This window comes from Perca fluviatilis, chromosome 14, assembly GCF_010015445.1.
Source record: "Perca fluviatilis chromosome 14, GENO_Pfluv_1.0, whole genome shotgun sequence".
In the NCBI taxonomy this organism is placed as follows: domain Eukaryota; kingdom Metazoa; phylum Chordata; class Actinopteri; order Perciformes; family Percidae; genus Perca; species Perca fluviatilis.
In genome coordinates, this window is record NC_053125.1 from 4,388,993 (window position 1) to 4,410,756 (window position 21,764).

The 21,764-nt window shown below is 39.5% G+C and overlaps 1 protein-coding gene across 5 annotated transcripts in view; it reads right to left on the reverse strand.

Moving 5' to 3' along the window:
• Nucleotides 1–21,764, reverse strand: part of map4k2 (mitogen-activated protein kinase kinase kinase kinase 2) — a 52,101-nt gene that overhangs the window by 7,210 nt on the left and 23,127 nt on the right. The window contains exons 9-23 of one of the 5 annotated variants that reach the window (XM_039823069.1): nt 20,859–20,990; nt 20,588–20,650; nt 20,378–20,459; nt 18,887–19,003; nt 18,671–18,749; nt 12,683–12,741; nt 12,537–12,586; nt 8,993–9,031; nt 8,502–8,535; nt 5,083–5,239; nt 2,313–2,488; nt 2,099–2,140; nt 1,199–1,283; nt 931–1,010; nt 73–133 (exon numbers count right to left, since the gene is read on the reverse strand). In XM_039823069.1, coding sequence (XP_039679003.1) covers nt 73–133; nt 931–1,010; nt 1,199–1,283; nt 2,099–2,140; nt 2,313–2,488; nt 5,083–5,239; nt 8,502–8,535; nt 8,993–9,031; nt 12,537–12,586; nt 12,683–12,741; nt 18,671–18,749; nt 18,887–19,003; nt 20,378–20,459; nt 20,588–20,650; nt 20,859–20,990 — 1,256 coding nt within the window. Of the gene's footprint in view, nt 1–72; nt 134–930; nt 1,011–1,198; nt 1,284–2,098; nt 2,141–2,312; nt 2,489–5,082; nt 5,240–8,501; nt 8,536–8,992; nt 9,032–12,536; nt 12,590–12,682; nt 12,742–18,670; nt 18,750–18,886; nt 19,004–20,377; nt 20,460–20,587; nt 20,651–20,858; nt 20,991–21,764 lie in introns of all 5 variants that reach the window. The other 4 variants (XM_039823068.1, XM_039823073.1, XM_039823071.1 and 1 more) reach the window with 4 other exon arrangements.

Sequence of the window (21,764 nt, forward strand, 5' to 3'; positions counted from 1 at the left end):
TGTTAGAGCAGCGGGTAACACACAACGCTGTTGTGTTTTCTGACAAAACCGACATTTGAAGAGACTTGTTACCTGATACAGACATCAGCACGTTGTTCATTACATACAGCCAGGTGCATCGCTGAGGGAGCAGCTGTGAGAAGAAAGAAAAGACATCCAACAATTCCTTTGAGTCCAGATTGACCATGTGTTGGGATTTAATACACTACACAAATATCTCTGGTGATTTAAATTGACACCCGTCAACCTGCCAAATGCAGTAACGTTTTAAATTTACTAGCCAATTTTGGTGCCAATGATGAATGAAGCGAAGCGCCTTTTTGAATCGGCAGACTGAAGAAATGTTTCCAGAGTGGTCTGTTTTGCGCCAAGAAATTTGGGTGGTTTTGTGTGTCTTGACACTGCTTGTAATTCTAATCCTACATTTCCCATGAACACTTTGTCAGACAACCGTTGGCTACGTGCAATCCTGAGGTCACCAAACCTGTCATTTACCCTAACTCTTAGCTAAAGCTATAGCTAACTTTAGGGTTGATACTTGCACAGTATTTGGTTTGGTGACTTGTTCGGTGGGCGTGTTCTAGCATCTACCACTCTTCTGCTGCATTTACACATTCTATCCTTAAAAAAACTAAAATTGTTGACTGGGGAAAACCTTTGGGACATCCCAACACCCACAGATGGCATGCTTGAATTACTTTTCAGAATGTGAGCACAGCTCTCGTGTCAGTTACACAAGGACCAGATGGCTTGTAGCAACAACCCAACATTTCCACAGTACTCCCAACAGGGCTCCCTGAGGGACACAATATAAGCCTTCTCCAAGTCTGCAAAGCGCATATAGGATAAGAACATTCTCATAACTCATCCAGTGGTGTATTGTGTTGCAACAAAATAATGGTAAATTTATGGATCATTCCCTTTTTTTACCTTCTCTAGTGTATCTTCATGAAGTTCATTAAGGTTCAGTGTGTAGATGCCCTCCTCTGCCCCAAGAATAAGGTACTGATCTAAGAAGGAAACGTGTTTGTTAAAGGGGAAAATAGGTTTCCTTGCACTATGACACAAAGACACCATAATATGAATGTGAGGCATTCATCTTGTTGTTAAGTTTACAGTTGATGACATATCTAGCAAAGTTGACTTTATTCTGTTTTGAAGCACATCTTCAGGACATTAAGAGACATTGTTGTCTTACCTCTTGTCTTGGGTAAAACCCATGTGACAGCACAGTGGATTTTAAGAGGACAACCGTTGAAGACTTTGGAGAAGCAGGCTCCCATCTACAGAAGCAGCACAGCAACTGAATCACCAATGGTCTGACATGGTTACAGTGACCCTTCATTCAATTTTGAAATGATATCCACACTAACAAAAACAGCATGTATGATTATTACAATAATGACTCATGAATTATGTAATGTATTTTGAAGTTGCACTAGGCTATATTGCACATTAGCAACTGCAAATACCAGCTGGGTGCTGAGGTTTCCAAAGATACCAAATATATCAGGCTGAATTTTGAGGAAAGGAACTGAAGCACAATACATTAAAAAAATAGTTGATGGAATAGTGCAGCGACAAAAACATCAGCTGAATTTTTACGTAAAAACTGTTCCGAGTGCAGCTTGTGTCATGCCATGCGAGGAAGCCAGTGGTGTAGTCTACGTAATACGCAGGTATACGCAGTATACCCACTAAGAAAGCTCCAGGATTTCCATATAACCACTTAAAAATTTACTTAAAACATACTTTCCATTATATTTTTGACAGATTTTAAATTGTCATCTGTGTTTTTCTTCTTTACCTCGGCTAAAAAAGGTATTTACCCCGTAAATTGGTGCATAAAAGTGTATCCAAATACAGGAAATGAAGTCGTAGATGCTCAAAACTTCCCTGGGGGAGGACACCCTGACCCCCCACTATGATATGCCCCCTCCCCCCAAATGCAGATTCTGGCCAATGTACAGTACAGTACACCCACTACAATACATACGTAAGATTACACCACTGGAGGAAGCTTATCTGGTTAGTCGTCAGGGCATTGCCATTGGTCAGCTTTTAATGTTGGTCACATGCTGTTAGATTTCACACTTACATGGACTTGAGGGGTAGGAGGAAGTCCATGACAATCAGCCCTCTAGAGATGTCAAAAGGTTACACATAACAAAACATAGGGGGATGATAAAAACTGTACATCAGATGCATTACAAATCATCATCTTGTTTGGTTTACATGAGGAAGTTATTAGGTTAGCAAATCACACAAGATTATTGACGTTTCCTACGGATACGTTTTTGGCTTCAACTCACAGCGTCCTCAGTCTTTTTCCTCAGTGTGCTCCATTCAGGTGATAGCGGTGTCTCTCTTTTCGAAGAGGAAACAGTGGCGACCTTCTTCTTCTCTGCTGTTGCAGCGTCCTCCACAGGCAGACATGGATCACTGCAGCGCTGTCTGATGTCCTGTGTGGCTGAGCACCTGGCCAAAACTTGTCAAACAAAGGAGAGAGGAATAGGGGGAAGGAATTTTTGTCAGTCCAAGTTTTGACTTGGCCCCGACCTGGTTTGGACTCACAGTTCAGAGCTCAGACTGTGTGTGGGTCTTGGGTGCTCCATAGGGGGGGCATGATATATCAACTCAATATCGTTATCGCAATATCACGTTGCGCAATATTTTATCGCAAGTGTATGCAATATTTTGTTTATTTTGTGGAGCGCCGCGTCCCGTCCGTTGGCTGTGTGGCTTAGTTGTGTTTGATTTACAGCCTGCTATTATGATCTCCTGTTTCATTGGCCAGTTACCGTGCCACTTTCACATGTTAGTGCACATCAGCGCACGGGTCCACTACGTGACAAACCCTATGGAGCGTACCATGTGTGTGCATATTTGGACAGAGTGACAGTGTAAGTGAAGAAATTGATAGAAACAACAAAACGGAACGAATCAGAGAAGAGAAAGAAAAGTTGTGTCCTGTTCTCTTTATTTATTGTTTTTATACTATACAACCAGTAAAACCGGTCCTGTTCTGTAGACATGGTCCTTATTTATTTATTCATGTTGGACCAGTCCAATATGACTGTCAGTTGAAATAAACCTTGTGTTGTATTTGTTATGAATCTATTTTGATGCGTTTTCCCATAACTTTTGTAATTCTTTAAGAAATATCGAAATTAATATTGATATCGCAATATCACATTTTGTCAATATCGTGCAACCCTAGTGCTCCAGTCTGCATACACCCTCAGATAAAGTCAGACGACCATGGTCGTCCAGCTAACCAGAAGGCTGTTTATCTTAGTTGCTGACAAGCCCACATGTTGGAGACACAACATGAGATAGTGATGCTGGTGCGATGTGCTTCATGTTCATCCCACACATCAATTCAGTTGTTCAGTCCTGTTGTCTTCATATCATTACCATCTCCAAAATCAAAAACATATACTGTCAAGCACATAAGAAGCTGGGTCCAGACTAGTTTAATGATAGCCAGACAGATTATTTTAAGGGGATGGAAGAATGAAGGGGTGCCGTCAATCCAGGAGTGGGCTTGTGAGATGTCTATACTAGAAAATGGGGAAAGTAGCTGAGCTTTCTGGAGGGCTCCTAAGAAGCTTTGTGCTGGGGAGAGATGTGTATGATGGGCTTATGGTGTCCTCATTTATACATGTGTTTATTTGGTTTATGGGTTATTGAGTATTTTTGATACTATTCTGTTGAATTGTTTTTAATATTGTGGTAATGGCGTCATCTTTTCTTGCTTTTTTTTCTGGGTGGCTGGTGAAGATGACGAAGTGTTCATGATGTGAGTTGTATTTTTTTGTATTTTGTTAAAAAAATAAAAAATTGTTAATCACAAAAAAAAAAAACATATTTTCACAGCCAGAGCTTAAAAAAGAAATTAATGCCCTCATAGTTTCCCGTCTAGACTACTGCAACTCTCTTCTAACAGGCTTCTAATCCCGCTCCCGCCTCCAAGCTGGTCCAGAACTCAGCAGCCAGGCTTCTCACCAGTTTAAACAGACGGCATCACCTCACTCCAATACTAACTGCACTTCACTGGCTCCCTGTCCGTTTCAGAATTGATTTTAAGATTTTACTGATCTAGCTGCCGACTGTATCTCAGAAGTGCTGACTCCTTACGAGCCTGTTCGCAACCTGAGATCCTCGGGCGAGGCCCTTCTAACCGTTCAAAAGTCGAGGCTCAAAGCCAGAGGTGAGTGTGCTTTCACCATCAGGGCGCCTCGGCTTTGGAACGACCTGCCCGAGGATATAAGGCTTGCTGAATCACTGACGTCTTTTAAATCCCTTCTTAAAATATTTTTATAGACTTGCTTTTATGTAATGTCGTCTTTTTATCATCTTTTTTTTTATTGCCTTTTTACCCTATCACCTGTTATTACAACCAGCACCAGCCACCCACAAAAAGCCAGGGTCTGTCTGAGGTTTCTGCCTAAAAGGAAGTTTTTCCTCGCCGCTGTTGCACTAAATGCTCTTGGGGGAATTGTTGGAATTGTCGGGTCTTTGTAAATTATAGAGTGTGGTCCAGACCTACTCTATCTGTAAAGTGTTTGAAATTATGATTTGATACTACAAATAAAATTGAATTGAATTCATTATTATTGTATTTACTCATTTGTCATTTTTCTGTCCCATCTTCTATTTTCACTATTACAATGACGTGTATAGATAACTACTGTATGTGTATTAGTTTTTTTTTTTTTATGATCAACAATTTATTCATTCTTTAAGTGGAATACAAAAAATACACAATTTACAACATGAACACATGCCCCCCCGGCCCTGAACTCCCCAATAGTCACCACCACAAAAATCCAGAAATTGGGACATTCAAGATATCATTCAAGACAACACTACAAAATTACAAGAAAGACATAGTTTACATGGACAGTAAACTGTAAACCAAATAAACATATGTATATGTGACAACAATAAGCACATAGTATACGCTTCACCCCTACGTGCATTGATTTTTATATGCTTTTGTTTCTCCTGTCAAAGCACTTTGTAAACTATTGCTTTTAATAGGTGCTATACAAATAAAGTTATCCTTGTTGTTATTACCTGTAGTGGAGGTGGAGTCCGCAGTGAGGACAGGGTCTGGGCCCAGTGTGCAGCTGGGTCTCACCGTCAGCTCACTGTCCTCCGTGCTGGGAGTTAAAGAGCTGAAGGCTGGCAGGGAGGCTGTAGCCGGACTGAACAAGCCACTCTTCCTACCTCCCTGAAAAACACCAGAAAACACGTGAATCGCTGTGACGGACTAACGGGCTCATATTTCATCATGTTGTCTCACCCTGTGAGCCAGTTGCATACGGTTTACTCATACTATAAAGCAGTGTTTCTCAAATGGGGGTACCCCTAGGGGTACTTTGGAGGCCTGCAGGGGGTACGTGAGATATTTAACAAAATGCTTAATAGTAACAAGGCTGTTGTCCAGAACATTGTTCTTTGGACCTATTCTTGCCTTCCTTCCTTCTATTGTCCTTCTACTTTTTACAAGTTTCTCACTTTTTTCTTCTTATGTCACTGTTTTTGAAGTTTTTCATACTATTTTGATCTATTCTTGCCTTACTTCCTTCCTTCCTTCTACCATCTTTTTCCAAGGTTTTGTCTTTTTTACAGTTTTTGTCTCCTTTTCTCATCAGCTTTTAAATGTTTTTTCAGTTACAAGGCTGTTGTTTAGTAATGGACTGTATTTATATAGCACATTTCTAGTCTTAACGACTACTCAAAGCGCTTTTACATAGTACAGGAACCATTCACCATTCACACACATTCACACACTGTGGCCGACATAATGGCTGCCGTACAAGGTGCCACCTGCTCATCAGATAAACATTCACACACATTAACACTCCGATGTGCAGCATTGGGGGCAACTCGGGGTTCAGTGTCTTGCCCAAGGACAGAAGCTGATCAAAATACTGCAGAGCAGTGTTAATTAAGTTTGAAATGCAGCTTCATGTTCAGTGCTAAACTCATTTAAAGCTATAGTGTGTAGTTTCTGTCTCCCCCATGAGGAATTCTAAGTAATGACAACAAAACTGTTGTCGCGTCCACGTGATACAAGCCTACGTGACCGCGCACCCTCCCCACCCCTCCCCTCCTCCTCGCAGTTGCTAGTAGCCAAAGAGGACACGGAGGATTAAAAAAAAAACATGATGGACTCTTCAGAAGAGGTCATTATCTTCACTCGAGTTTCACAATCTTCTGAACATAGTCATACTGAGACACACAGAGAGAGTTGTGTGGAGCTGATAGTCTTAATTAGCTTTGTATCAACTACTTTGGCAATGGCTCGAATGTAACGGACGTTCATTAATATCAAATAGTTACGCACTAAAGCTTTAAACACTTGTTATTGGCGCCCTGATGGTTAGGGCACACACCACATGTCTGAGGTCAGATTCCTACCAGGGACCTTTGTTGCATGTCATGTATCCTCTTTCAGGCCCAGGTGTTTTGTTTCGAGTCTGTGACTGAAATGTATATGATATTTTCAATCTGTGACACAACAGTTCACTACTGAGCAGAACTCAGTGTTTGAAGCAGGGAAGAAAGATGCTACAGGGAATCCTGACCAGCTTTTGATGTTATTTTAAGGAGTTGATGGAAAGGACACAAACAGTTAACACCTACAATTACTTTAAATTCACAACTTTGAGTAGCCTATCCCTTTAATGTAAGCCTTCTATTGTTGAATGCAGGGCTCTCAAGTGTCACGCATTGAGCGTGACAGTCACTCATTTCGGTCTTTTGTCACGCACTCCCGCCACACATTGTATTTCTCACGCGTAAAATGTATTTATAATAAATTCAATATGCCGCAGCGCCCAAAATTTCTCTGGCTGCGCCGCTCTCACTATGGAACCGGCAGGAATCAAACGCGTCTGGCCGTTTTACAGTTGTGCGGAGGCTCCACGCAGAGCTCTTGCAGTAGTCTACATAAGTGGCCTGATGTTTATGCTTGTGCGCTGGTGTGTGCGTCGAGCCACATGTGTGTGTGGTAGAGGGAGAAGTGAGAGAGTGACGGCGATTATCTTTGGAGCAAGTAGCGACTCTAGAGTCCTAGTGAGAGAAACAAAGTGTCTCCTCCTGTTCTTTCTGACCATGGTGGGAAATGTGTAGCAGGAAAAGTTAACCCTCTCCTTGATTTCATGTTGTTTATGGAGAAATAGAACCAGGAAACGAGTCAGGGGAAATGCAACGCTACCAAGCCCATAGACCGCGACCAAGCCACGGCTTGTAGCTTACATTTTTAATGTCTAAATCGAGCCTGCCACTTATCAGCCAAACAAAAAAAAGAAAGGGTCTACACAATAGCCAATCAGAAAATAGCACTATTTTATCTGGGTAAGATTTAATGCAGCAACCAATGAAAAAAAAGCAAAGCATACAGACACTTCCCTAAACATTCGCTCATTCAGAGACCAGAGACCCAAACGGGGCTCTGTGTCTATCAGGAGGTCTGAGATCTACCGTATCAGCAGAGCAATCACGTAATGCACAGCAGACTATGGTGCAGATAGATTATTTTCTGAAATATATTGACTATTATAACTTTATTTTTCTCAAATTATCACGACTCCTCCAAAACTCAGATAAAAGAGATATTTTGAATGTGCACAAAGTTTTGAACATGAGCAGAAATCTTGCTCTAACAAATCATATTACAGTCCAGGGGTTTATTAATTCATTAAAATGAATTAATGTATCATTGACGTGAATAATTGTCATATGCACATTTAAGGAGGTTACTTCCTCAACAAAAGATGCAAAAGGGAAGAGTAAATGATGCTAGGCTACATGTGTGCTGACTCAGATATAATTAGAAAAGTCGATCTACAGGAGAATAAATAGATGAAAGCAATACAGAATGCCTGAGCCTAACTGCCATATATTCCATTATGTTTTTATATTTGGATTTTAATCTATGGTTACCTTTACATAAAGATTTCCAGCATAAATTGATTCAGAAAAAGGTATAAATAGGTGCATACAAATTCACCAGAATGCAGGAAATGAAGAGTTTAATGCTCAAAATTTTCTGGGGGAGGACCCCCAGACACCCCCATTATCATAAGTAACCATGCAGAAATTGAATAAATACTTTGTATTTGGTTGAATTGTCAGTGCCATGTGTCAAATCTTTTCTTGTGTAAATCTGAGCAATTATTAATAATAACAACAAAAACACTAATAATAATAATATTAATGAAACACCCCTATTCCTGCGACTTGTCCAACCCGCCACCAATCTATGATCTTTTTTTTTTTTGGGGGGGGGGAGGTGTCACTCTTGCCTGTCTTCAAAACTTGAGAGCCCTGCGAATGTATAGGTAAAAATAAAATGTGATCAATGCTATCAAGTCTTCCTCGTGTTTTCAAGTATAATTCATGTTTTTCTAACCTAGGATAGAACCAGTACAATTGTATGCAATTGAGCCACAGCTTCAGTTTACTGTTGTATAGTTACCACTCACATCAGTAGATGGCGCCCTCCTGATGGTTAAACTCCTGAAAGACAAATGAGCAACAATGTACTGATAAGGCTCCAAAAATCTCAGAATCAGGTGATCTAATGAGATCCAAATCAAGCACCATGGCAACAAGCTGGACAACACAGGCAGATGCTGGAGATGCTGAGGGCAGGGTAACAGCAGCACACAAACACAAATATTGAGAAAACACCACAAAAAAAAGCAGACAAAAAGCCCCGAAAAAGCCAGAACCAGTGGGTTTGTGCTGAATCACGTCCAGTTCATGAAGAAATACAGCAGGACTTTGGGGATGGGATGAGCGGAGAGTGAACACAAACCCACTGATTATGTCAAAGATGTTTGGTGTTAGCTGATATTCAAACCATAAACAAAAAAATCATCACAAAAAGTTTATTTCAGGTGAATTCATTTGGGATTGAAGGGGGGGGGGACACTGCTGTTAAGAGAGGCTGGAGTTGATGGACGTGGCCTACCTCAGCTGCAGAGCTTGCTCCACACATTCCAACAGGCTCCTGCAACAGGAAGACCTGGTGTTTATCTGCCCACGGGCCTGAATGGCCCATAACAATGGGAGGGAAGGAACCAGAGGTCCACTGAAGCCCCATAAACAGTGCTGATATTTGGACTGAGGCTCAGACATTCTGCGCCAAATTAAAGGATAATTCAACTCAAATCTTACTCTCTCAGTTTTGGCCATCATTACTATAGAGTGATAACAGTGTACTCACCAAGGTTACGCTAACTAGGGCTGTGGCCAGGGTTTTAAAAATATATGGTTGTGAGTCCAACAGTCCTGCAGCATGCCTTTTTGGATAAGAAGTGATTTTCTGGCTAAAAAAAAGGACTATTCATTGGGTTTAGTGTTATACTAATGTGTCTATTTCCTTACACTTTTCTTAAAAAGCAACTAAAGGTGTTCTATTTTAATGTAAAGGTTCCTGAAAAATGTGTACATGGAAGCAAAGAAGGCCAGCTTTTGAAAACAAGTTAATAATGAAGCGTATTACACACATTTCATTATATTCTATTAATTAAAGTGACTATATGCAACTTTTACACGGATCTGAAACTGTGTAATTTTCCATCTGATGATCATAAATGACCTGTAACAGCAAACGAGACTAACAGTGAAAAGAACGCTAGTTTTATATAGTTTTTATCAATGCCTCTGCCCGGGTCTGATTTTTCCCGCAAAGTCACAGAATGATTTACAGCAGGTAGACGGCGCTACAGTAACACATTCTGACAGGTCACAGATTTCTTTGTATTACCGGAAAAGCCTGTGTTATATCCAGCCAGCGGAGCCAGGTAAAGGGTGGCAGGAGATGTCTTTATATAGGCCTAATTGTATTTTAATGTTATTTCAGAAGTTATCTGCTGTAGTTATGGCTGATACTGGGGCAGGGCCATCACAGGAAAAAAGGAAATTAAACAAAGAACAACTAAAAGCTAAAAGGGAAAGTGAAAGACAACGGGCGATAATGTGAGTCACACTCGATCAGGCTTTAACAGATGGAGACAATTACGGGATTGTAAATGATTCAAAACTAACCCTGAATTGGCCCTTAGGTATGTGATATGTCTATTTCATTCATAAAATAACTTTACAATGCGAGATGTGGTTGTACGTCATTAGCCAACATTAAATTATTATTATTTGTATGAAATAATTGTATACATTGTTTTCCAGTAAATTTCTTATTTACATTTGATTGTATTTTTTGATTGAATTTTCATTTTGTACTCAGGTGTCACTTGTAAATGAGATCTTGATCTCAATGTGATTTCCTGATTAAATAAATTGTATATAAATGACGTCCCCCCTTCCATTTAGCGCAGACATTTTAGTCCTTTTACTCCGTGTTTGTGTTGGCCGACTATTTTCTTTTCCCTTATCTCTCTGTTCTTGTGTAAAGCGTCCGTGGGTTTCCTGAAATGCGCTCTCTCTCTCTCTCTCTCTCTCTCTCTATATATATATATATATATATATATATTATATATATTTTTTAAGACCTCCCGATAACGCTAACTCAGTAATACAGTGGATAATACAGCACCTTAAGAAAAGAGCTTTATGACAGCAGGTGTGGTAAAAACACTACTGCTTTTGTCCAAAAGCGGCCGCTAGAATCAACACAAACTGAAGTTACATATAGCCACTTTAAATATGGAAGCTGTGACCATTTACTTTTACCCAAACCAAGTTGGTGGGAGGCATGTCCTGTGCAGCTTTTCATAGTTTATTGTTATTGTATTGCAGTAAATATACTAAAGATCAGCCCCACAGCAATTTGAAGTCCTATATGTGTGCTGGTTTTCCTTTTAATGAAAAACAATATATTCAATTACATTTCAATTACATTTTAGTTATAGTGTCAAATCACAACAGGAGATATCTCAGTACACTTTACAGATAAGAGTATGTCTAGACCACACTCTATTATTTACAGAGACCCAACAATTGCCCACGTGCAATGGTCATATCATTCATTAAATCATTATTTCTATTTTTAATTTGGGGTATAGGTGCCGCTGGTTCAGTGGGCATCAGTGGTTTGGATAATCTGGATAAGTGATTGGTCTGTTAACAACCTGCCTGATGGTCTGACTGCTTGTGTTTCACGCTCCGTCAAACTTTGTTACCACAATGACACAGCGTTTCCAGATCTCAGTGAATACTTTGGTGAGTACAATGTTGATATAAGTGATATAAATGATGATGAAAACTACAAAAATAAGACCCAAGTTGTATTAAATAATGTTTTCCTTTTAATGATAAAACTATGACTACCAGTGATAATACTGCTAATGAACTCATACTGCTACTACTACCTTTTTATTTACCCCTATAGTAGGACAATTAGGAATACTAGTATTACTACTACTGCTTTCATTAACATATTACATAACAATCAGCCTATTCAATCAGTCTAACTGAAAAGGGTCCATACAGGTCAGAGAACACTTTAATATCCACATTCTGTCATTAAAGACACACTCTATGATTGTGTTCTAGTGCCCAATAGTGCCACCAAATCCCCAAAAGAAATCTGGCAATTGTTATGTACCACATTTGGAATTGCAGGTCACATGACACCCACTTTCCCAAGAAGTGATGTAAAACGATGAATACAGTTTTTTCTAACACTCTGAAAATGATTTTATATATTAATTAATTTCACGATTTGATGAAGATTTTAAGTCTGATAAAACTTTGAATCCTGGAATAACTTATTTGGCATATGCAATGGTGAGCTATTTCAATAGAAATGAATGGGGCTCCATACTGGAACACAGTATCCAGTTTTCTCACTGATTTCTCCTTTCATTTCTATAACACTGTCAAGTTTTCCAAAAAAGTATTAAAATCAATGCAGCAGAACCAGAAATATCATCCGTTTTAATCTTGTGCATTCTTCTTCCTTGTCAAAACCTGACTCCTACATTACCCACAATGCAACTTAACCGCAAACAATTCAGTTGGAGATTTGAGTGTGTTATGCTAGTATTGGCTAACGTAGCCTGGAGCCTCTAGCCTGCTGCAGAGATGAGGAGCAACAGAGGACTGGTAAGATGACTTCTTTCTAACTCCACACCTCCAGATTGATTTTTTTTAACTTGTAGTCTTCAGACCCAAACTACACCAACTCAAGTGACACTTGAGGACATTTATCAGGCTTTACACAGCTCCATCTGGAGACACTTAAGCCTTTTATCAACTGTTTTCACATGTGCAATAGTACTCCCCAACACCTGAAATCAGCAGAGTTTCTCTTCAACAGTTCCATGCTCAACTGGGTTTTATTCAGGGGCACTATTGGACACTGTTAAAAAACGTAATCACAGTGTAACGTTGACCAAAGAGGGAAATTTGGGATGTTTTTCCAATGTTGTCCTCAGATTACCTATTGATTGCTTCAAGGGAGGCATCCTGTTCAGCTGTGACATCTCAACAGCCAAAAACCATAATATGCTTAAGACAAAGACAGAATGAAGGTAGAAGAAGAAAAGTCTTACGGCGAGTTGTCTTCATCTCCAGACAGACTCCAGTTGTCGTCATAAGAGCCCTGCTGAAGGGGGAAAACGGAGCCCTTGATCATATTCACGTATGGCATCAGTACACAGCACTGTCACAAAAAGACCTTGAAGAAAAAGAGCATTACCAAATCAGGATACGGCTCAGTGACTTTCCTCAGTGGAGGCCCAAACTTCATTTGGTCGACTGCAAAGAAAACACGATAAGAATGAAACGAGTGCAGTGTTCACACAGAACTGTGGGTTTTATAAGACAATAAAGAGCAGGCCAATGTGCTCCCACCCAACCCAGGCCTGTTCATGTGCTATCGATGAGCTCTCACTCTCAAGTGCGTTGATTAGTTGGAGCTAGACGCAGTATGCACTCTGCAATCACACATCACCTATTAGGTCAATACTGGCTTCTACAGTCCTGAGCCAAAACAACAGCTGAGCACAGCATGACAATGGTGCAATGACAAAACACAATGACATTTTTTTATGTGACAGTTTAAATTCAATTCCGTGCACTCAGGGGGTTTTCTGCGACAGTAGCCTACTTGATCTGGTTTGAACAGTAGCATGTGGTGGCTAATGTTTGTTAATGTTGTTATCCTGTACAAACGTTACAATGACTTTCTTTAATGTCCACGGTACAATTCACAGAAAACTCCAACATACAGTATAGTATACACTAGGGCTTGAAATATCGATTTGAAAGAATGCGATTAGCTAATCGTGAAGACCGCGGTTAATCGAATGTGCAGATGAATGTTTGGTATAGCATTTGGTTTAACCCATTTTATTCCCATTTTTATTATATTTACAGTTTTTTGATAAGATAAATACTGGAATATTGTTACATATCACATATTGTATCCAGAAATGTCCTATTTTCAGTGGATTTTTCATTAATTGTTTTATTATTATTGTTTATTATTATTATTATTATTATAACTTTTGTGATAAATGTTTTGTGTATGACTGTTCAATGTTCCATGCTTATTAAAAGAAAAACACTTATTGCTTGCAATTCGTATCTATGTTCTCATCCTTTCATAAGAATATAGAGCAGTTTTGATGGTGTCTCACGTTATAATGCTCCATGACATGTTTTATCTGTTACATGGTGAATAGTGAACTTTAGCTAAACTTAAATATATATATATATATTTACACGTGACAGAAACCTTCAAGAAAAACTAAACGCTAGATAAATAGCTCATCTTGCCTTCCTTCCCAAGCTTTTGATGTAACTAGTGAAATGCTGCTGTTGAGCTCCTTGGTACACCGCTGAACTTCGCTCCATGAAAGCCTCTGGAACACCCTCCCCACCTCTAATTCTGTAAAGTGTCCTTGGGTTTATTGCAGGCGCTATATAAATAACAGTTATTATTATTATCATAATTATTATTATTATTAAACCAGAAGTTGCTGTCTCGTCTCGGCTCAGTAAGCTCTCACGGTGTTGCTGAATGGCTGCATCTTTAAATAAAAAATTCTATCATCATTATAAAGTTTAGAACTTGATTTGAGAAGTCTTTCATGTTATTTGCTGTTTAGAAAACTGATTGCAACAGGAAATTATTCCACATGCATGTCAAAACTGTCATAGTTAACACTAAAGGAATGAAAAATGTGGTTTTTGAAATGACCAAACAAAAACTATCATTTGTTTTGCATGTTTTTGCTACAAATGACTTATACTTTGAATACTTTGCATTCTCTTCCACCTTCCCAGCAGTCAGTGCTTTTACTACAGTATGAACATCAACTTGCAGAGACTTGAAACATGCTTGCAATAGAAATTCCATCCCAGGGAACATAATGTGTCCTTTTTTGGTAAGAGAGCCAATGTTGCTTCATGGTAATGCAGATGCTGACGGCTGTTTGGAAAGCTCTGCACTCTTATACAGAGTAACATACCTGAGCAGCCAGCAGCTTCCCCGACCTCTTCATTGGTGCTTTATGTCAATTTTGGGAAATTAAAGCCTGACCCAGGGTTCAATCAGATTCAGGCAGAGACATTTGGTCCCAGAGGATGTATCCCACTGACCCCAGCTTTTCTCTGGCGCCACCAGCAGGTTGACATTTGTAGTTTGAGTCAAACAACCGTTGGATGGATTGGCAAGACATTTGGTACATTCATGTTCCCCTTAGGATGAACTGAGCTTTGGTGATGCATTAACTTTTCAACAAGTCATCATCTTGTCAAAATGTCACCATTCTTCACAGCTGCTGGCATGGCTGTAGACTCTTAAAGTGATGGTTCGGAGTAATTCACCCTAGGGTCCTTTGCACCATGACCTCGAGTCAAACACCCCCCCAGAAGCTTTTTTCACCTGGGTCTAACATTGGGAGAGATAGCTAGAGTAGCGTTATCAGCTGAATAGCTTAGCGCAGGGGCTAACGGACCCACGTTTGTATCTTGTAAGTTACCCCACTAATAATGCCCGAAATGATACCAAACGTCTACAAGTAGTACAAATAGGTTATGCTCTCATAAAACGATGGATTGGAAAGTTTGTAAGTACACCAGAAGTTTATGAGCACTTGCCTGCTCTCTTCAGCTCTCTGTTGCTGCTGTTGCTGCTGCTACCTGCAGTTAGATGAGTGCTTAGGGCCGTCTACAGATTACTACACCGAAAAGAGATACAACAAAAATATTTATTAATTTAATGATTAAATAAGGTAATGTCTCCAAACTTACCTCAATTATTACTTGTCTCCTGCTAGTTAAACTACAGCACTTACTTAAAAAAGTTAAATTAAAAAATATTTTTGTTGCATCTCTTTTCGGTGTAGTAATTTGTAGATGTCCCTAAGCACTCGTCTTACAGCAGCAACAACAACAGCAGAGAGCAGAAGCCAGCAGGCAAGTGTTATTTACATAAACTTCTGGTGTACTTACAAACTTTCCAATCCATCGTTTTATGAGAGCATAACCTATTTGTACTACTTGTAGATGTTTGGTATCATTTCGGGCATTATTAGTGGGGTAACTTACAAGATACAAACGTGGGTCCATTAGCCCCTGTGCTAAGCTATTCAGCTGATAACGCTACTCTAGCTAACTCTCCCAATGTTAGACCCAGGTGAAAAAAGCTTCTGGGGGAGGTCATGGTGCAAAGGACCCTAGGGTAAATTACTCCGAACCATCACTTTAAGGCCGTCCACACCAAGAACGATAACTATAACCATAAAGAACGATAACTATAACCATAACTATAACTATTAGGGCTGGAATGGTATACTTTTGTCCCGATTTGATTCTTTCACGAGACATGGGTGCCGATTCGATTTGTATCTCAATTTTGGAAGTATTGTGATTCAATAGTATTGAGTATTGGAATTTTCTTTTCCTTCTTTTACAAAATAAAAGTTGAATAATATACTTCTAGAGACAATTGTTTCAGTCAGTCTGACATTAATTTCATGTGTAATGAAGAACATAACATGGATTTTCTGCATTTTCTGCTTTCGGTCTGTTTTCCTGGTAACGCATATGATGTAGTCACTGTCAGCGGTACCGTATAAACAGAAAATATTTAGGTCAATCATTGGTAACCTTAATAAATAAAAAATATTGATTCTAGGAAAAAGAATCAATTTTAAAAATCGTCCAAAAGAAAAAATCAACTGCTCAGTGATAATTGTAAACAGCGGCGTCAAGCTGTTGATAATACATAATACACTAATAGAGCAGACGTTGCAACGTAGGATTACAGGAATGTCTGTAGGAATATCCTACATATTCGTGAATTCAGGTACATTTTATGAACCAAAAAAGTCTACCAGCGGTCCCTGGCGCCCTGACACCGCTGCCTTCTCCAGGAAACAGCGGGCGCACAGAGCTCCAGAGAGCCGGGGATCAGAGCAGATCTGTGTAGGGTACCTTTCAAAGTATTAATGTTAAAAAATACAGAAATACACAGAGCTAAAGGATTGTAGCCCCAACACGAGTGGAAAAGTCACGTCACGCCTCTGACCACCTGTGTGAAAGAAATTTCTCTGTGTCTCTCTCCGCTGTGTCCTGTTGTAAACTCCAAACTCTGATGGATTTTGATTGGCTGTCAGTGTTTCTATCGTTCATCAAATCGCTTTGAAAGTGATCCAAACGATATAGTTTTCTACTGTTGTTGTTATAGTTGTGGTGGGGACTCCGTCATCCACTTGAGTTAGAACGATTTTTAAAACTATATACAGTATTTATAGTTATCGTTATAGATATCGTTATTAGTGTGGACAAAGCTGCTGTGGAAAAGCAGCTGTAGAGAGCTTTTCGTTAGGTCATTGTCTGTACTATTCTGTAGCGTGGAGACTGCCTCCTTGTTGGGTTCTCAAGTAAAATGAACTTTAATATCTCTTCAGTGGTCTCTGTCTATTCTTGATAATGTAATTATTCTAACAGTTTGAAACAAGACAACGACGTCTCCTTTATCTAGTCAGGGAGCGCCTGTTCCTTCCTCAGCATCACACCATGCTCCAGACAAGGACACACATTGGCTCCCATGTTATCTTGTTTAGAATATTCAGTATAATATTATTATATGCAAACAGCTTAATAATGAGGGAAAGTATGTATCATAATTTCCCTAACACAAACTAAAGAAGATACGGTACGTTGCCACATTACTGATATGTCACTTTTTCAATACTTTCTTTTGAGAAACATGTTTTTCTCCAAAATGTCTAAATTCAAAAACTGAAAGGAAAGAACTTTTCCTAAATTAAATACAAACTGATTAAAGAAGATTATAAATCTGACCACATCTTTGATGTCAACTCTCTCATAACTCACGGTCTCTGGTACTCGGTGCTGCTGACACATTTGCTCAGTACCAAAATAGTATTTAGACCCAATCTAGTAGTAATATCAGCTTGTAGCAGTATGTGTAGCAGTGTGAGCCTTCAAAGCCCATATTGGTCAAACTGAGGTGCAAGTGCTGAATGTGTTTGTGGCTTATGTGTCTATGAATAGCACATTGTATTTAAGTGTAGGGGAAGTTGAGGTAAGGTTGATTTATACTGGGCAGAGTGTGAGGAAAGATGATCACACCAGAAACCCTTAGGCAACAAGAGGCCTAGTGGCTGTGCAGCAGTATGAAGTCACTCCAGCCACTGCATACAAGTACCACTGTCTGTCACACACCAATGGCATGTTCTCAGTGCCATCCTCTGACGCAGCCTTCATCCCACATGTATGGCTGGGTTACAGGACGAGGGCAGCCATCGGCAGGCTGACTGAGAGGCTTTTGTCCTCATTCATATTATGGAGATTTCAGCACTGAATACTGGGGGTCATAGCAGACAATGAAGCCACTCTTCAGCAAGTACAACCAACATACAGTATATTTAGACATACGTGCATACAGTTACAAGCATGGCCACCAAGTGTTGTCAGAAACATACTCTATTACTGTGCAATATTTAAGATATATGAATGATATAGGTCTATTTACATGCAAAGTATATAGAGCTGCATAAAAACTGTCTGCCCATATTATATATTATATCTTTTTGTCATATAGATGTCATGGTACCTGTCAAACAAAACAATATACTGTACATGCATGAGGAGTAGTTTAAGGTGAGTTAAAGGAACAGTTTAAAATGTTTGGAAATATGAATTTATTTAATTTCTTTCCTGAAATGGTTTCCAATCTCATGTCTGCATGTTAAGTACACAGCTGGAGTCAGGAGGACGTTATTAGCTTAGCTTAGCTTAGCTTAGCATAGAGACTGGCAGCAGGGGGAGTCTACAGCTATGCTAGCGGCTCTGTGAGGCTGTAGCTAATTAGGCACAGCGCTGCTTTGAGTTAAAAGCTAACATCAGCAGGCTAACATGCTCACAATGACAATGCCAACACGCTGGTGTTTAGCAGGTACAATGTTTACCATGTTCGCCATCTTAGTTAAGCATGTTAGCATACCAACAGTATCTAACATTAGCTAATTAGCTCAAAGTATAGTGTAGTAAAGGGTAGAGTTACATGCTGGAACTATTTTGTGACTCCATCTGCCCAACAGTCTCTGTGTGTGTGTGTGTGTGTGTGTGTGTGTGTGTGTGTGTGTGTGTGTGTGTGTGTGTGTGTGTGTGTGTGTGTGTGTGTGTGTGTGTGTGTGTGTGTGCTCACATTGTTCTTCAGACAGGGTCCTCTCTGCAGGCAGGTGTTTCCCTGCTGACTGAATCTTGTCTGGAGCCACTTCCCCAATCTGTCAACACATCATTCACATGACACACCGGCACAAACAGCATATCAGCAGCACCACAGGAAAATGACACTACTTTAACGTCTGCATGGTTGATTAAATATCAACAGTCATCAGTTCTGTCTCCATGTAGTACTGACCTCCAGCTCGTTGTCGTCCATACTGTGTGTGTGCGTGTTGTGGAGCTCAGGGTTGTTGGCCATGTCCAGAAGTTCAATGACCAGGTTCCGGGTCAGGAGCTGCGTCACAAATGGATGCTGGAGGAACAGGTTACAGATCATGTCACTGAACAATAATAGAAGACTATGTTGATCTCAGAAATTCATGCAAAATGGCGTCAGATCTACACAAGTCTATATGGACAAGTTTCATTTCTGGGATTGTTCAGGTGATGGAATATTTGAGGAATAAAGGTCGGGATATTACAGGGAAAATAAACTCAGAATATATTGAATTTAAAAAAAAAAATTGGAGTATTTGCACACAATTACGCTGGATGTCCCTCACCTTCCGCTTTCTTTGTGTTGGCATTTAAAACTCCGGTGGATTTGTGAGGACTATGGTTAACTTCTCCTCAGATCTCTGCAGGGTAAATCCAGACAGCTAGCTAGACTATCTGTCCAACCTGAGTTTTCTGTTGCACGACTAAAACAACTTTTGAACATACACATGTTCCACCAAAAAAAGTTCCTTCCTGAGGCTATTTTGCAGCGGCACCGTGGCTCTATCCGGTGCTTAGCATCGCCCAAGACGATTGTGATTGGTTTAAAGAAAAGCCAATAAACCAAAGCACGTTCCTCTCCCATCCCAGAATGTTGTGTGGACTAGCCAGACCGTCCTCCGCAGCGCTGTAGAGGAAGGTTTGTGAGGCTAAATCTACACTAACTGACCCCCTAATTAATTGTTAATTGTTGTCTTTTGAAGGAAATTGCTAAGCCGGTTCCAGACTTCTGAATCACCGCTAACATCTCAAATTTGGGGCTGCAACTTTTCATTATTGATTAATCTGACGACAGTGATTACACAGAAAAAAGCAGCAAAGCCTGGAACAAGAACTGATTATAATTGTTGTTGATAAATGTTCAGAGCCCTGAGCAGCCACAGCCAGAGATTGTGGTTGTACTTCAGGGGTATAGAGAAAAAAAGTACGCACATCCAAAAAAAAAAAACTAATTTGAATTGAGGCCTTGACTGCAAGCTATCCAAAATCATTAAGACTGCCTAATTTTCTGTGTTAAATTGTCTCCTTCTCTATAATTTTAGTTGCTCACAAAAAATATTGAGAATATTTAAACCATTTATCTAATTAAAAAACTAAATTAAAAAGAACCGGATAAACTGTATTTGAAATGTGTCAATCGGGTCACAGGAGAAACAGAACACAAACATTTTCTGCAAAAATGAAAACGCAGTTCCCATCTGTTCAGAGTCCATTATGTGTTCATATCCACATAACGTATTCAGATTTGGTTACATTCCTATTCTTGTAAAAGAGAATCAAAGTTCTCTGGATACGTAAGGGTTTAAAATAGAAAAAAATTGCATTGCATTTATAAATAGTGCATATATATGAAGACGGATGGCTAGTTAAAGGCCATTCATTAATTACGAGCTATAAAGAGCCAGCTTACCTGCAGCAGTGTCTCAGCTGAGGGCCTTTTACGAGGGTTTTTAATGAGAGACATCTTCACAAAGCTCTGGAAACCTGCTGACCTGCAGGGAGCAACAAAGTGTGAATTAATTGCACATCAAAACGATATTGATAAGATTAAAGGAAGATAAACAATTGGTCCCGATACATGCCATGTGATTTTAAAAGGAACACAGACAGTTAAACTCACCATTTGGTTTTATCCTTTAGCCTTGGAGGCTGGAAGCTGCTCTTGGACATCAACATCAGCGCTCTGAAACATTGTTTTAAATGTCACCGGGCTGGAAAATGTCTTAATTGTTTACATGCAGTGACTGTCCAGGAATTATACAGAGAAAAATACAAACCATGCAGCCACAATGTTACATAACACAAGTCTAATCTGTTTATCTCTCTGCTTTGGGATCATATAATCGGTCTGCTTCCATGTGTCTGAGTTCCTGTTGCCTGTGCCGACTCACCTCATTGGGTGGAGGTCAAACATGGGCGGTTGGAGCTCAGCCAGCTCGATGGCGGTGATACCAACGGCCCAGATATCACACAGATGGTTGTACCCACCCTTCTTCTCAACTGCAGCCACCTCTGGAGCCATCCTGAGAGGAGAGGAACATCAGATATAAAAATCCTGAAAAGGACATGTACACAGTATGTAGCAAACACTAGCCTTTTATTGATGCTTTAGTATGTTTATTTACTAATATTCATTAGGATTAGTCTTAGTAGTTTCCTAAAACAGCAGGCCACTATAGTTTTAATCAAGTGCAGCAGCAGGATGGAGGCCTGTAACAATTACAATATAATTTTTTTTACATAATCGCGGTTTCTTTGTTTAACCGCATTTAATTGCTAACATCTTATGGCGCGTGACTGGTAGTTGTTCGTTTTGTTTAGATATGGCAAATTGTAATTACATAAGTGATTATTGGCCAGTCTATATATTTTTTATTATTATTTCAATTGTTAGTTGTTGGCACTTGATCCTACATGTTCATAGCAACAAAAATGAAAAGGAAGAGAAAAACAGTTAGAAAAAATGTTTTATGATAATAAAGAGGCATTGTTTACTTCATAGGCTGTGTATTTGTGTTTTTACATTATCTGGGTCACATAACACTGATATAAACCAAATATTTATCCTGGAATTCATTCAAAACTGGAATTTGTTTAAAAACAATAAATAAAAAAATATTTTTAAATTTGACTGAAAAAGACAATTATATTGTTAACTGCAATTATTTCGGAGACAATTAATTGTACAGCCACATTCGGAATTGTTACAGACGGTGTATGTGTGATTGCATCGAAATAAACTACAGTGTGTTCATAGTACTGAAGGAACATGTCACCCAGTGCAATAGTGTGGCTCA